At 27.8% G+C, this 17,850-nt stretch overlaps 1 protein-coding gene across 1 annotated transcript; it reads right to left on the bottom strand.

Moving 5' to 3' along the window:
- Positions 1–228: 228 nt before the first annotated feature.
- On the bottom strand, positions 229–3,188 carry Shu (inactive peptidyl-prolyl cis-trans isomerase shutdown). The gene is made up of 6 exons (XM_083087687.1): positions 2,978–3,188; positions 2,630–2,879; positions 1,943–2,403; positions 1,680–1,868; positions 1,485–1,596; positions 229–1,406 (listed from the first exon to the last, which is right to left on the bottom strand). Exons 1-6 carry the CDS (start codon positions 3,019–3,021, stop codon positions 1,122–1,124), a joined length of 1,341 nt encoding a protein of 446 aa, XP_082943813.1. The 5' UTR covers positions 3,022–3,188; the 3' UTR covers positions 229–1,121.
- Between the last annotated feature and the right edge of the window lie 14,662 nt (positions 3,189–17,850).

Genomic DNA, 17,850 nt, shown 5'->3' with positions numbered 1-17,850 from the left:
TTGATGTTACATCAGCGGAAACCTTATATCGCTTGATCCATTACATCTTATTATGCCGAACAAGAAATACATAATGAGGATGCTCCACGAACTTCCGGCGTTTGTTTACTCTATACTTAAATGTATCGAAACAGTATATGCCACATATGGAAATTGATATAGTTTCATTTACTATCTTACATTTCAGGATCAGCCAAATATAAATATAATTATAAATACAAAATACAATTATATTTTTGCAAAAATATTTTATTAATAGTAAAAGAGAAACAAAGTATAAAAATATTGTCGAGTTGTATCAGATACTAACTTATGATATATTTTAATGCTAGGCAATTGTCATTTGATTTTCTTTGATGGCAAAACTCCCATTTTGGCATATGTCATATTGAAATCTCCTTAATGCTGCTTATGTAAAAAACGTCGAGTTTATTTAAATTTAAATTTTCTTTGTTTTAGAAAAAGTAATATTTAATATAAAGTCAATATTCACACAGATAATTATATTTAATAAACAGATATTATTAATATAAAGACACTTTCTTTTACAATCTATTTATCTGTGACCTGTGAGAAATGATAGGAAAGATGGCTATTAGACAGCTATAAACGTCTATAAACATCTAATAGACATTTAATAGACGTATTTTCGATCTGTATTTCTCACTGGAGAAGGAGAACCTTAATTATTATACTTTTTTCGGCATACAGATCATGTATTAAAAAAACATCTAAAATTATCAAAATTATAAAGATAGAAAATTAATACTTAATCTTTGGGAATGTATATGATTGCATACTAAAATTATTAAGGGTATACAACAATGCAAAATTGTAACATTATTAAGAATTGGATTTTTATAAGAAAAATACTAAGGATCGCTTTCTTATAGTGAGTCAAGACTTGTTTATCTCATATGAATTATCTTATATATCTTCCTGGCAATTCATTGAAAAATTGCAACATTAAATTGTCAGATATCGACCAAGTAATTAAAAAATAAGCTTAAAATTTATCAAAAAAATCTTAAAATAATAATATTAACATTATTACAATAGTATATTGTTAAGGATTGTTAAGAATTCTATAATGTTGCAATTTAATAAACAAAAACTTAATTTTATACTTTGCTCTTTTGGAGATAGACGATTTCTTTGCCATATCTTATATTTGTAATAACATTCAATCCTAATATAGCAGCTTCTTCACGTACAAGTTGAAGTTCTTCTTCTGTAAGACCTTCAGGAAGAGAAAGTCTTGATACATCACTATCACCGATAATGGTTTCGCAAAAATCACGCATGACTTTTCGAAATTCGTTAATTTTTTGTTTTTCTCCAGACTTGAAACAATTTTTCCACAATTTTTTCTCAATTTCCAAATATTGACGCTGTTTCACATTTGTCTGTTTATAAAAAAAGATATTAATATATCTTATTTTAACATATTAGAAGAAACATATTTTGAAAAATCTTCAACTCACTTGCTGAATTGCTTTTCTAATTTCTTCATTATGTGGTTGCAATGTATAAGCTTTTTGCAATTTCTTCATTGCTTCAGGATATTCTCCAAGACTCAATAAAGCTTTTCCAAAACTAGAAGAAATGATTTCAATTATGATATTAATTTAATATATGATTAATTTATAAATATTACATCAATTAGCATATTCGCATACTTGTAATAGCTTTTAGCTGTTGGTATCGGTACTCGTCCAGAAGCCATACAGGCAAGACGTGGTAACTCTATTTTGTTATAGCATACTCCAAGATTGGTATAAGCCTTTGAAAGTAATTCATTCATTTCTTTTTCTTCTGAGTTATCTTTCAATTGCACATTTTCTAAGCAGTCAATAATTCTTTTATATCTACAAAAAAAATATATTATACAGATATGACCATATTACATTTATACGAAAGTCTCTAATATAATGTTATTTACTCTCGTATTGCACGTTTGAAATTAAACTTTGCACAACAATCCTTAGCAGCCACAAACATATGTAACACTGGCTCTTCTATATGTCTAAAAGACTGCTTTTCTTCTGTTTGAAGATTTTGATAAGTATCTGCAGAACCATCATCAAGATAATCAATTAAGTGGACAACAAATACTACTTCCTCATTGGGTGGAATACGTGGTGGACATCCAAAAGCTTTATAAGCAAGATCAGGATGTATCAAAAATATTGCTATTTCATGCTTCTGCATAGTACTGATGCCAATCTCTAAACCAGGTATAATGTATCCTTGGCCTAAACGCAGCGTCCTTGGCTTTCCAGAAGAATAAGTTGAATCGAAAGGTTCATCTCTGTCTTCAAAATATCCAATGTAATGAATAGTAATTTGACCATTAGCAGGAACAACTTCTCCAACACCTTTTTGCTTCACATATTTCATGACCTAACATAACATAATTTCATAATTAAAATTGTTTACATTTTAGGTAAAACATGCAAAAAGGTTACATTTCACTTTGATTTTTTTAAGAATATTTTTGCAAGTTTTATCTAGTTTTATTTAATTTTATTGATGTATTTTCAATATATCAAAAATATTATATATCTCCTCCATTATATCTCTTTTCTAAAGAAAACATAATTTATAAATAATATAAAATCTGATTTACTTTTTGATCTGTTGTCAAACTTGTCATCTTCGCTTTTAACTTTTCAAAGCTCATACCGTAAAGGGATACAGATCCTTTCTCATCATCTCTATCATTTTCATCTTCGAAATCATTCATGTTTAACATATTTAACATTTCCTCATTGCTGAACTGTACGAATGGAGAAAATGAAAAGTCTTCGTCATCATTATCTTCTCCAATATAATCCTCTCCAATTTCAAAAGTAACCCCTTCTTCGCCTATCAAATCTCTGAAAATAACGATATAATCCGTATAAATATAAAAATAGCATGGGGTTGCATGTAAGGATTATGCAAGTTTATTATAAATTAATCAGTTCTAATGTACTCGAGTCTGAATCCAGCCGCAGGATCTGATATGTGCTTTGCCATTTTAATAAATTGATTCTTCGGAGAATGACAAAGAGATATTTTTTATCTTGTATTTTTCAATTCACTTTTGCCTCCTGAATCTCTCGTCTGAAGTCTGGAGCACTCTCTCTCAAAAACGAGAGCAACGCAAGATCACATGCAGAGAGAAGACTGAGAGATGTCATGGCTTGCTTTTAGGTGATCCCTGGAAGCGATACTCCCTCTGTGGACATTAAAAACGTGAACTACAAAAGCAATGTCCACGAATGTTCTCAGAGGGTAACATATATGTCCCTTTGATAATATAAATAATATAAATAAAAATATAAATAAATAATTTAATTAATATTAATTTATTATATAAAAATATTAGTATGTTCTCTCTTTTCACGCTATTATTTATTTATTTATTTATTTATTTATGTGTCTTCTTTTTCTTTTTCTCAACATCATTTATTTATTTATTTATTTAGTTCGTTCTAAGTTAGTCTTTTAAAATGCAAAACTAAATATTATAAAATTTGACTTCAGAAAAGCGCGGTAAAACAATCGAATAAATTCAAATCATTAACAAAAGGTTCCGTGATACATCAATCGTTTAATAATTAATTTAAAATAAAATATACCTCTATAATTTAAAATTCCGCGTGTATATGTAGTACGTAAAATATTTCGGTAGAGAATTATCAATAATATCATGTTTAGCCTTGGCGACGTATAACAAGCGCGCTATACATGTCATGGCTTTGTCATCATTCGCATGGTAACACTCGAATAATAAAGTAGTAGTGTGCGAAACGCTTCGTATATTACCAAATTCTTTTTCCAATCCGATCGTGACTAACATTGCAACATAATTCGTTATAATTATTATAATTAACAAGTATCTTTTGATTAAATTTTTCTAAAAAGCAAGTATAAATTAATTATTAATTAAACAATAGTTATATCACGATTTTTCATTATTTTAATTTTTGATCTTACGAGATTTGTATTTTATGCATATATACTATATATACATACATCAACAGTACTAGTGCTACTCGCTCTGTTTATTACTGCTATATTATTAATTTTAATCTCGTATAAATGTTGCTCTTATGATATAATAAAGTGCGAATTTCATATGATTATTCCGCGCTCAAGAATAGCATGCAAAATGTCCCACGTATTAGACTATGGTAATTAATCGTATTCTACGAATTGTAATTAATCGTATTTACGATGAGTGTCACCAGGAAACAGTGAAGAATATACAAGGGAGAAAAAAAATCTGGAAAAACATTGGACAACGTACGGAACACACATATGCGATGAGTAATTTTATTATTTATCATATTTATATATTATTTTCGCACATAATAAACATTGTTTGTTCTTTTTTCATTGTCTGGATAATGATTCATTCTAAATTATCATGCAATATAACGTATATATAATATATAAGACACATACACGTATAATATATATATATATAACATACATTCCATATTTTAATTTCAAATATTTAAAATTATAAAATAAAATAAAATATTTTTATACGAGATACATGAAAAGTATGGATATATTAACATTTAATAGATACATTATAATATATTAATATTTAATTATAATAATATTAACATTTAATAGATATGTTATAAAATATTTTTTATAATATATTTATTTAGATATTTTATATATAAGAATTAGATTTTTTATTCATTACACTTTTTAAAAGTTATATTCAAGAACAATTTTTTCGATAATTGTGCAATTGATGATATTAAATATCTGTTCAACGGACAAATAAAAATATAAATAGGGCGTAATAATTAGTTTCTTAAAATTATTACATTTATTTTGGACACTTTGCTTTATATAAAAGAGATTTGTAAAAGTACTGTTTATTTGCATGCTTTGCAATTTGTGCTTGGCGTTTATAACAAATAATCAGAGGAAGTTCTCGAAATTGTAATTAATATTACTGCGAGTCATTTTCCTCTTTCTCTCTTTCTCTTTCTTAAAAAAAGAAAATTATTTAGATGTCTTATTTATATAATAATCATAACATATATGTAGATATTATACAAAAAAATATTAACTTGACTAAATATGCTTATTTCGTTATTGTTTTCAGTCTGACAGTCAAATCGCAAAGTCAAGATTAATATAAAGATTCGTGACACATCAATCGTATAATAAATTAATCAATAATTTAAAATACTTCTCTAAATTAATTTAATATTTCGCGCGTATATGTATGCTATATATAAAATATTTTTGCAACAAATTAATAATAATACCGCGTCCGATCTTTGCAACATATAACGCATTAATATAATTTATTAATATTATTAATATTATTAATATTATTAATATAATTTACATGTTTTAGTTATATTATCATTCGCGAAATGAATTCGAACAAAATAGTGATGCGAGAAGCTTCATCAAATTCCTTTTCTAAACGCGATTGAGAAGTATATTAAGAAATAATTTGATATGATTATTACTTAATTTTATATATGCTAAATAATACGCAAAATTGTGTCGCGACGATAGATCTTAAAATGCATATTTAGCGATGTGTACAATTTAATCAAAAATCAAAGTGATAGAAATCTAAGATAATAAATAATCATTTCGTTGCAATCTTTACGGATAATAATTATTATTTTAATGCTTAGAGTCACAAATATATTTCATCCGTGTTACTTTATCGTTCTACTTGACAATATACATAAATATAATTTGGATTATGAGAGAACACGAAGTAAAACAATCGAATTATAAATGCAAATAATTAGCATAACGAAAGATTTCATGATGAATGGTTTAATAAATAATTAATTAATCTTAATCAATAAATTAAAATACTTCTATAATTTAATATTCAGCGCACGAATATTTTATATTACAGAAAATAGTTTGGCAACGAGAGAATTATCAATAACACCGTGTTCGACCTTGATAAACAGTATCGCGCTATTGTTAATATGTTACACGGCTTTATTATCATTCGCACAGTGGCCTTGAGTAGTGACGTGAGAGACGTTTCACATATTATTAAAGTCTTTCTTCACATAGTCAACCTTGGCGATATAAACAGTACCGCGGTAGTGTTTCTGACTTACGATCATTCGCTCAGTGGCTCTTGAGCAGTGAAGTAGTGATGTGAGACGTTTCATATATTATCGAATTTTTTCTCTAAACACAATTGCAAGTGCAACGAGGAACTTTTCGTGAATGAGTGTAAGTGCAACGAGGAATTCAAATGAGTGCAACGAGAATTGGAGTGCCACAAGGAAAAAGTGAAAAAAATAAAAGAAAAAAAGGAGGTCTTGGAAATGGATGGATCAATAAGATATGATGTAAGTCATTAATATTTTAATTATTTATCACATTCATTATTTATTATATTGTTACGTCCCCGCGTCCCATCCCTCTGGATGTATTCGCCATCTGTTGAATTCTTTCGGCGGGAAGTACGTCGACGGAAGAAGATCATTTCCGCGCGCGTTGTCAAGATGTTGGTATAAACAACGACTGTCAGAGAGTCTGAGCCCAGCTGTCAAGCTGTGCGGACACGTCTATCTGTGATCCGTTTTACGATTATTCCGAATTCTTGTATGTTACTCGTGGTTTATTAAAGTTCTTATACCTTAAATCGCGTTATTATTTACTGCGCGAACGTCAGCGTGCCGATCGATTGTGTCGCGCGCGTTCGATATATATCGTTCCGCGAACGCAACAACATATAAATTATTTATCAATAGTATATATTGTTGTATAACAACGATGGTGAGCTGAGTCGAAGAATAGCTGTCAAGCTATCCGGACGCGTTTTACATTACGGGTCGTTATCGCGAGATTTCCCCTGTTATTATTTGTTGTTTGTGTATTCTGTGTTTCTAATTAAAGTTCTTAATTTCCGTTAAAAGTGTCTTATCTTATGCGGTCCGCGAGTGCCCCATTGTGTTGAACGCGCTTCGATATCTCGAAGTCGCCGCCGTGGACGTAACAATATTCAAAATATACATATTTCTCGTTTCGTTTTATTTCTTTAATTGTGATTCAATAGTGATTTTAAATTGTGTAACATATATAATACATATACTTATAAAAAATATTCCATTTTACTTTAAAATAATTAAAACATTTATAAAATGTTTATTAATTAATATTTTCAGATACTTCTTATATTTTAAAAAATATTTCATGTTAATATATTTATTTAAATACTTCATATATAAAAAAATAGAAATTTTTTATTTATCATATTTTTAAAAGTTTATATTTAAGAAATATAAATTATTTTGTAATTACGCAATTTATAACAAAATTAATTAGGCGCAATAATTAGTTTTAAAATCAATTATTTTGAACATTGCTTTATATAATAGATTTTCTCTTATCTTTTATATTTTTATTTATCATTTATATTTGCGAATTTAAATTTATGTACTATATTACAAAATAAATTTTAAATTATGTATTATATTATATATAAAATTATATATAATATAACCCTCCCATGGGGTACACCTTGTCGCGGTGGGAGGGCTTAGTACTTGGATGGTGCCTTGAGGTTTACCTTAAATTTTTTTATTTATGATAAATCTCAAGGTGCCTGAATGGGAAGCTAAGTACCCTTTCGCGTCGTCGGTGCTGTCAACGTGCCGTGGATGGCAAGCGCTTCGTTACCGTGTTTTCGCGTTGTAGTATTCTCGCGTCGTCGCGTTTTCGCGGAACTTTTGGACTTTTTCATATAAAATCCCAATTTCATTTATTGTCACGAGTCTCTACTTCCGATGCCAATTAACTGGGATGTTCGGGTTTGCACACGTTGCTCTGCAACGTACACTCGCGCTTCGTGCTTCGTCAAGTGATTCGGCCCGAATTGATTAGAACTCGATCGATTGCTCGGAATGGTCGTCAATGGGTCCCTTCTCTTTGCTCGTCTACAGCCACACGCACTGCGTGTGTTAACCCTGTCGAGGAGTCGAGTGGATTCCCCTAGGCACGATTTTCGCTCGGTAAAAGGGGTTGCCTCCCCATTTTCTAAATTGCTGAATGTTAGCATTTAAAAAATGTGGGTATCCTCTTCTTTTGCCGTCTACTAGCCTGGTGTAGCATATAGCAACCGCGAGAGGCATAATATGTCCGGGCGGAGCACCTGAAATCGTGCTTAGCGGGTCCAGGTTCGATACGAGATAGGATAATTATGCGCAAAAAAGAGTTGGTGAACTTCATTTTCCTCTATTTCCGTCAATCGTTTCGTCTTCTTTCCGGTTTGGACTTAATCCTTGCTCGTTGTATCGTTGCGTTCCCGACCTATTGGCTCGAAGCTGAATCTCGTAAGTGAAATGGAATTTTCGCTCGTACCGAAACCGGGAGTCCCGTCTAAAGTATATACATATTAAGTATATACACATCGCGTGATCATATATAAAATCAATATAAAATTTTTAATCGCTCTTATACAAGATTACCGTTTTAACAAAAGAATTTTATCGCTGTCCCTCTGCAATTGAGTATTTTGAATATTATCGATTTATTTATTCGTCGCGTTTTATCACGAATTCAAAAGCGCGATTTATCTTATAAAAATTTGGATGTAATTCGGTCGGTGAATTGTATATTCGCAAACATTATAGACCTCAAATGATTGTCGAGATATTTTCGATTTTCTATATTTATGTGATAATAATTATATCGCGCTCGTGTCTGTTGAGAGCTTCGATTATTATATTATAAAAGATATACATATCGCAATCAGATATTCCGAATATTATCGATTTATTTAGTCGTCGCGTTTTCTCGGGAATTTTAAATCGCGATTTATCTTAATATTATCTTATAATTTAATCGTTGATTTATACGTCGAAACTTTGTCTTTCCACGTCTTTGAATATTATCTTTTATAGTCTGCGCTAGTAGTGCAAATATTTTTTTTACTATTTAAAAAGATGATGGATAATTTTATTAATGATTAATCGCGATTGTTTAAATCATTATATAAATCTTATTAAACTCTACTAATACATCGATAGTTAAAGATATAGTTAGATAGTTAAATTATTAGAGAGGGACTTTGGTAAAATCATTCGTTTCGTTATTCTCTATTAAACCGTGGCGAACAACGTGATTTTTTAATTATATTTAAAATTGTAGGATTCATTTTATTTCATTTAACTAATCATGCGCGAATTGAATTTACTTTTAAAAATGTTTTAAAAATGAAATTTAAATTATCAAAATTATTTTCAAGAATATTAAACAAATTGCATAATTATAAATGTTTAAGATATATTTTAACATGTTATATTTTATTTTAAAAATTAAAAATATATCATATATATGTGTAAATTAATATATAGCTATAATATTAAGTCCAAATGTTAATGCTGTCAATGTCAAATTATTTATGTTATTAAACATTTGAATAAATCAAGTACATTTATTTGATATTGATAACATAAATTGTATTTTGTAAATTGTAATTTGTAATTAGTAAATTGTGTTTTGTAAATTGTAAATAGTTATAATTGTATATTAATCATAATATTGATATTTTTAATTATTGACATAAATGTGTATAAAATACAATTATAACTATAATTATATTATATGAAATTGTATTTACGATTGTAAATTACGTAAATACATTCTTATGTAAATTACACAAAAATTATCGAAAGTACGTATAATGATGATATAATAGTAATTTCATTAAATTAACATATTTGATTCTATAGTATATATTTTTGAAATACTCATAAAAGAGTAACTGTTTATATTTTTATATCAAAGAGTCATTAATAAATTCGGAAAATTTTTATATAAAATGTAAAAATTCGGTGCTAAATTAATGATCAGATATAAGCTTTACAAAATTTGACGAACGCCTTCGTTATAGAATCGCGAGTCAAATTATTATAAATTTAATGATATGCTTTCCGTTAAATTTATCTATTTATGAATTCCATATCGCGCATAACTAAATAATCGTAAAATAAATTAATAAATTATGATTGTGAAAATACCGTGCTCTTTCCGCGTTTTTTTTGCATTTTCAAACGAGATTGAATTAATAAAAGATCTTATCGCCGTCTCTATCGTCAGATAATATTGCTAAATATTGTTAATTAAATATAAAGAAATATGGAATAAGAATGTGAAGATTCGATATGATAAGTCAACGATTATTACGAAATATTAGCTTCACAAAATTTAACCATCACCTTCGATATTATAGAATCGCGAGTTAATTATTATGAATTTAACCATCACCTTCGATATTATAGAATCGCGAGTTAATTATTATGAATTTAATAATTTGTTTCTTCAGTTATATTTGTGTATTTACGAATTTCGTATCGGAAAATATTTATAAATAAATTATAAATTACAGTTGTGAAAACACCGTGTTTTTCCCGCGTTCTTTTCGCGTTCTTATACGAAATTATCATTTTAATAAAAGAGTTATCGTTGTTCCTTTCGTTAGATAAACGTTAATGAAAGTTGCGTAGCTCGTACCGCTGAGGAGACGATTTTCATTATGGAGAATTATTTCTCATCGGTTCTTGTAAGATCCATTCGCGACGTCTAGTTCGGTGCCCTGTTGAAAATTGGGAATTTTTATTGTAAGAATGGAATTAATCCCGGTTTTTCCTGGCAATTTCCGAAAGCAATGATTTCGGTAGTAATACAACGACGAACGCCATACGCTTCTTTAAAATCGAATTAATTTAAATAATATATATTTAGATGTGAGAGAAATGCATCTATTCTTTTCTTTGTTAAAAATGTTCTGTCATTATTAGGATTGGTATTATTATTATTTAATGCCAGAGAGATTTAATAATAGATAAAATATGGATATAGCGTTGTGTATAAAGTTATTTTTTAAGTAATTTCATATTGTAATTTTATTAACTTTTTGGATAAAAATGATTACGAACGAATATATTTTATTAATTATTAATTAATTATCTCATTTGAAAAATTATTTCTAGGTACTGGGGATATTAATATTAGTTTTTAGTTTCTTTTAAGAAACTATTTGCAGGTATTGGACATCGCCATTTTAGAATATTAGTTTTTAGATATATACTATTTTATATATATGTATAATAAAATACATGCACAAATTAACGTATCCAAAATATTTTTATAATTTTGATTAATATGATATATTATATATACGCGAAATTATATATGAATGTTACATAAAATGTGCGAATACTTAAAAATTTAGAGACGAATCGAATGGGTACCCCTATATCAGTAAGATTGATTAAAAGAAAAAAAATGATTAATTTAAACGTTATAAGAATAAGGAATCTAGAGAATCTCTAGAGAATTAATCTAGAATTAATTATATATTTAAAATTATTTCATTTATTTTATTTTGCACACTATTCGAATTGAAATTTTTTAAATCTTGCTGTTATCGGGTTCGATTCGTCTCGCGCGCGCAAACAGTACCCCAAATTATTTGTTCGCACATTTAACACAGACTCCAATGATGCATGTATTTTATTATTTATAAATATAATCGTTCGTAATCACATTTCTATAAAAAAAATCGTTATATCCATTTAATTTTCAATGAAGAAATATATTTCTTAGTAATGGAAGAACATGTTTTCTGCGTGCATATCAATTTCGTGAATTGAACATAATGACGAGGGATAATTGTCGTTGATTTATTACTGAAATCATTGCTATTGGGAATAGTCCGGAAGATCCGGGATTCGTTCCCTCCTACAGTGAAGTTCTCGACGTTCAATGGATCACTTAACTTTTCTTTGTAGATTGATCTTGCGAAATCTGATGTAGAAACAAGATGTTAATCGTTCTCCATTTTTAAGATCGCTCCTCTTTTTATCGGATATTACCGGTATGTCACTCGCGTATCTGCATTTGAATATTTTGAATATTATCGATTTATTTATTCGTCGTGTTTTATCACGAATTTTAAATCGCGATTTATCTTATAAAAATTCGCAAATATATCGGTCGGTGAATTGTATATTCGCAAACATTACAGACCTCCAATGTTTGTCGAAACATCTTCGATTTTCTATATTTACGTGACAATAATTATATCGCGCTCGTGTCTATTGAGAGCTTCGATTATTATATATTATAAAAATTATACATATCGCAATCGAATATTCCGAATATTATCGATTTATTTAATCGTCGCGTTTTCTCGGGAATTTTAAATCACGATTTATCTTATAATTTAACGTTATCTTATAATTTAATCGTTGACTTATACATCGAAGCTTTGTCTCTCTTTCCATGTCTTTGAATATTGTCTTTAATAAGTCCGCGCAAAATGCGTCAGTAATGCAAATACTTTCTTCTACAATCGTAGAAATGATCAATAATTTTATTAATGACTCTTTTGATTATTTACGTTACGTATAATTACGTTACATTAAATTCTATTATTGCATATCTATTATTAATAATAAATGTCGCGTAATTAATCATCGCTAATCATTCTCGTCTGGACTATGTAAAAATTTTTAGTAAATTTTATATTATACGTATATTTTAGATATTTTCGTGTAATAAATTATTCCATGTAATAAATTATTTTGTATTAAATTTCATTTCGTATAATAAATTATTCCATGTAATAAATTATTTTGTATTAAATTTCAAATTATATTTTACATTAACTTTTTTATTAAATCCTGTACTGAAAAAAAAATAAAAAATAAAAAAAATTTTTCCTCCTCGATATATCTCTACCTTAACGAAGGCATTTGCCTGGTGAGGAGGTTTGAGTACTTTAATGAACCTAAGAGCTATGCCGGCGGTAACACACGCCGATATTCATATAGACTATATTCTTATATTTAAAATAATCTTAAGTATCTTAGATTGCTTCTTAAGATTCCGTTTAGTTAGTAAAATAAGTTGTATAATAAGTTATATAATAAATAGTTATATAATATTTTCCAACTTACTTAAGACGATCTTAAATATAAGAGTGAATTATGAATACTGGCCGTCGTTACCGGCAAGGACACCCATGCCGGATAGGTCGAGGGGAAGAGTCAGACTAAGAGAGATACCAAAATTATTATATTATTTATTCATATTTATTATATTATTATATTAATATTTTTGAATAAAATGAATTATTAATATGTTTGTAAAATGAAGCAAAAGAGACAATAATCGAAAGAATAAAGAAAAATAGACTTCAGCAATTTGAATATTTCTTAAAAATGCCTGAAGACAACAAATGGCCACAGAAAGTATTCCGATGGACATCACAAGAAGAAGAAGCGTTTCTACAGTTTTTAGGACGAGGCAGTGCGATAGTTCATAACAATCCGAAGATTCTAAGAAAAAGATGCATTGGACAGAGACGCATAATGATTAGACATATAAAAAGACAGCTTGCAAATAGTTATAAAATTTACTAATAATATAATAATAATATATTTTGTAATTATGTTATACTTTATTATTAAGTACATTGTATTATATAATATAGAGCATTTTAAATATAAAAAATATTGCAGCAATGAATATTATAATAAAATATTATGTGATTATAATATTATAATATTATATATATATATAATTTTATATTGTTAATCCTCGTGCTGAGGAAGGGTCAAAGACGATCCGAAATATTCGTTATTTTTGTAGTTTTTTAGTTCGAAATAAACAACAATTAATAAGAAGGAAGTGTTGTTTCTTTCCTGCGCTCCAACTACCGCGCTGTGGCATTTATGTGCAATTTTGATTTAATTAATATGAAATAAATTTTTACGAAGGAAAATTATTTTTTGATATTTATATAGAGTCAAATATAATTCGTTTCCGACGTTTCATCTATTTTTCAATTATTTAAATATAATTCGGATTAAAAACGCGCACTTTAAAACGTCGAATGGTAGAATCATCTAAATAATTAACATAACGAAAAGCTCCATAAAAGATACATTAATCTTTTCATAAATAATTATGTAATTAATCTATATAATCTAAAATATTTCTCTATACTTTAATATTCCGCGCATATATTTGTTAAAGAATGTAAAATATTTTGATGATGAACGGATAATAACATCTTGGCCTTGGTGGCGTAAACAACAGCGCGCTAATATTTACATGCCACGACTTTGATATTATTCGCACAGTGACTCGAGCAAAGATAGTGATACAAAGTACTTTGTATATTATCGAATTAATAATTAAATGATTATTACATATCATGACTTCAATTACATTAATCTTTCGATTTTATAATTCGTGTTAATATACATATATACATATATCAACAATGAAAATAGCATTTAACAAGTAGTATTGAATTTGGCCCGATATAAATGTCGAGCGAATACGTCCCTCGTGTGTTCTCTATCTCTTATAATATAATAAAGTGCATTTCTTGTATAATTATTCCGCGATGAGGCATGCCGTGCAAGGTATCTCACAATCGTTCCATAATTATAATTAGTCGTATTTTCGAGAGTGAGTGCCACGAAAAAATAACAAAGGACGAACAAGGGAGGAAAATGATATTGGGAAAGGCATATAGAACAGACAACATACGGAGTAATGAAATTGCGTGGTAAGTGATTTATAATTTTTTTATATATTATTCATATTATTTTTTAATTAAAAAAATTACTATCGTAAAATATTATTAAAAATATTATTACCCGATTAATAAAATTATGATTACCTGATGGATATATCGTTACGTTTTGAACAGTTTCAACGAATCTAAAATAATAAATTATACTTTACGACGAAATATATTTGACTATATGTATTATTAAAGAAGTAATTTTATTCGTATAGAACATGTAGTAATTTTACTCGTATCACTATCTATATGTTATTGAAAATTCATTGCCGAAATATGTATTTTACGTACTATAAGATATGTATACAGGATGTCTGATAACTTTTTGTAGTCCCGAAGTGTGAAGGTAGATTGGCTCAAATTAAGAAGAAAGGTGCTCTGTTTGCAATATTAGTAATAAAAATTAATTAAAGAAAATCGGCCAATTTGGGTGAAGCAACGAGAGTCGTCCGATTGTAACCTTATACTAGGCGCGCGACGGAGAGTGGGGAAGGAGTGGTGAATTAGGGCAAATTGTTTAATAAATAATCAATTTTAATTAATAAATTAAAATACTTCTATAATTTAATATTACGCGATAGTGTATATTTTATAATATATAAAATATTTCGGTAACAAATTATCAGTAACACGGTGTTCGACTTTGGTAATGTAAAATATAAACAGTAGCGCGCTATACGTTACCGCTTTGTTATCATTCGCACGATGACTCTCGAGTAATAAAGTAGTGGTGAGAAACGCTTCGTATATTGTAATTTTTTTACTAAACACGATTACGATTAGTATCGAAACATAATTTGCTTTAAATATTAATAAAAATTAATTAATTAAAAATTAATTAACGACATAAAACTGTATCGCAACGATAAATCTTTATCGAATCGTAATGCTTCATTACCGCGATTAAAAATTGAAACAGGGTATACATAAAAGGGGATAAAAGAAGTTAATTATGTAATGATCTTTCGATCATTGATGCTAATTATAATATTTCTTTAACAATATTAGAATTAAATATATTTCGACCAATGCTTTAAATTTTCTCAATACTTTTTAATTAAACAATATACAATTTAATCGAGAATCGATTAAATTATAGGAATCCAAAATACTAAATAATCACTTCGATCGTTGCGATTTTTACGGACAATAATTATTATTTTAATATTTAGAGTCACAAATTTATTTCATCCGTGTTACTTTATCGTTCTACTTGACAATCTAAATATAATTTAGATTGTGAGAGAACACGAAGTAAAACAATCGAATTATAGATGCAAATAATTAACATAACGAAAAGCTCTATAATAAATTGTTTAATAAATAATCAATTTTAATCAATAAATTAAAATACTTCCATAATTTAATATTCCGTTAGTGTATAGTTTATAATGTATAAAATATTTCGGAATTATCGATAACACGGCGTTCGACTTTGGCAATATAAAATATAAACAGTAGCGCGCTATACGTTACCGCTTTGTTATCATTCGCACGGTGACTCTCGAATAATAAAGTAGTGGTGAGAAACGCTTCGAATATTGTAATTTTTTACTAAACACAACTACGATTAATATCGAAACATAATTTGCTTTAAATATTAATAAAAATCAATTAATTAAAAATTAATTAACGACATAAAACTGTATCGAAACGATAAATCTTTATCGAATCGTAATGCTTTATTACCGCGATTAAAAATTGTAACAGGGTATACATAAAAGGAGATAAGAGAATTAATTTTGTTATGATCTTTCGATTATTGATGCTTATTATAATAATTTCTCTAACGATACTTATTAGAATTAAATAAATTTTGACCAATTAAATTTTAAATTTTCTTATTCGGCAATCACTCATAGAATATTTCAACGATGAATTATAAAAACAATAATCTAGTATAAGTCGATCTTGGCGATATAAACAGTACCGCGGTAATGTTTCTGACGTACGATCATTCGCTCAGTGGCTCTTGAGCAGTAAAGTAGTGATGCGAAATGTTTCATATATTATCAAATTCTTTCTCTAAACACGATTGCAAGTGTAATGAGAATTCAAATGCCACGAGCAAAAGTAAAGAAGGCAAAAGAAAAAAGGAGGTTTCGGTAATAGATAGATCAATAAGATATGGTAAATCATTTATATAAATTATTTATCATTTTATATATTAAATCATATTATATATTAAAAATATACATATTTCTCGTTTTGCTTTATTTCTTAGATAGTGAATCAATAGTGATTAATCAATAGTGATTTTAAATTATAATTTTAAATTATAACATATATATAATACATATACATATAAGAAATATTCCATTTTATATTAAAATAATTAAAACATTTATAATAAAATTTTTTTATAGGTATTTTATTTATACAAGGATGAAAATTAAATTGTTAACACTCAATAATTTTTATAGTAATACGAACGTTTTTGCGAAATTGTATGTACTTATGTAATACGAAATTTATGTACTTTTATGTAATACGAAATTTTATGTATGTGAGAGCCTAACACTATCCCGGCGGGACCGCTAAATAGGTCCCGCCAGGGTGTGCATAAGGAGCATTTTCCCCACGAAAAAAAAAAGAAATAAAAAGGATTGTTAGGACTATAAGGTGATCACTAAAATTTTTTAAATATTCCTTTAATGCTAAGGAAAATATATTAAAATTTCAATAATCTTAGGGATTAATCATCGCTAATCTTGTCTGGACTATGTAAAAATTTTTAGTAAATTTTATATTATAAAATATTATACATATATTTTGGACATTTTCGTGTAATAAATTATTCCATGTTATAAATTATTTTGTATTACATTTCAAATTATATTATATTTTACATTAACTTTTGTATTAAATTCTGTATTGAAAGAAAATAAAAAATTTTTCCTCCTCGATAGTATCTCCACCTTAACGAAGGCATTTACCGGGTGAGGTTTGAGTACTCTAATGAACCTGAGAGTCGGCGGTAACATACGCCGATATTCATATAGACTTTTCTTATATTTAAGATAATTTTAAGTATGATCTTAAATATAAAAGTGAATTTGAATACCGACCGTAGTTACTGATAGGGTCACCCATGCCGGACAGGTCGAAGGGGAAGACTAAGAGAGATACCAAGATTATATAAATATTTGTTATATTAATTATATTAATATTTTTAAATAAAATGAAAGAAAAAGGGACAATAATCGAGAAAATAGAAAAGGCAACTACAGTGATTTGAA

This window comes from Camponotus vicinus, unplaced genomic scaffold (assembly GCF_025532165.1).
Source record: "Camponotus vicinus isolate PSW18456_S1 unplaced genomic scaffold, iyCamVici1.0 SCAF_13, whole genome shotgun sequence".
Classification (NCBI taxonomy): Eukaryota; Metazoa; Arthropoda; class Insecta; order Hymenoptera; family Formicidae; genus Camponotus; species Camponotus vicinus.
Note: the sequence above shows the minus strand (reverse complement) of the source record. Positions and strands in the feature narration are given on the sequence as shown.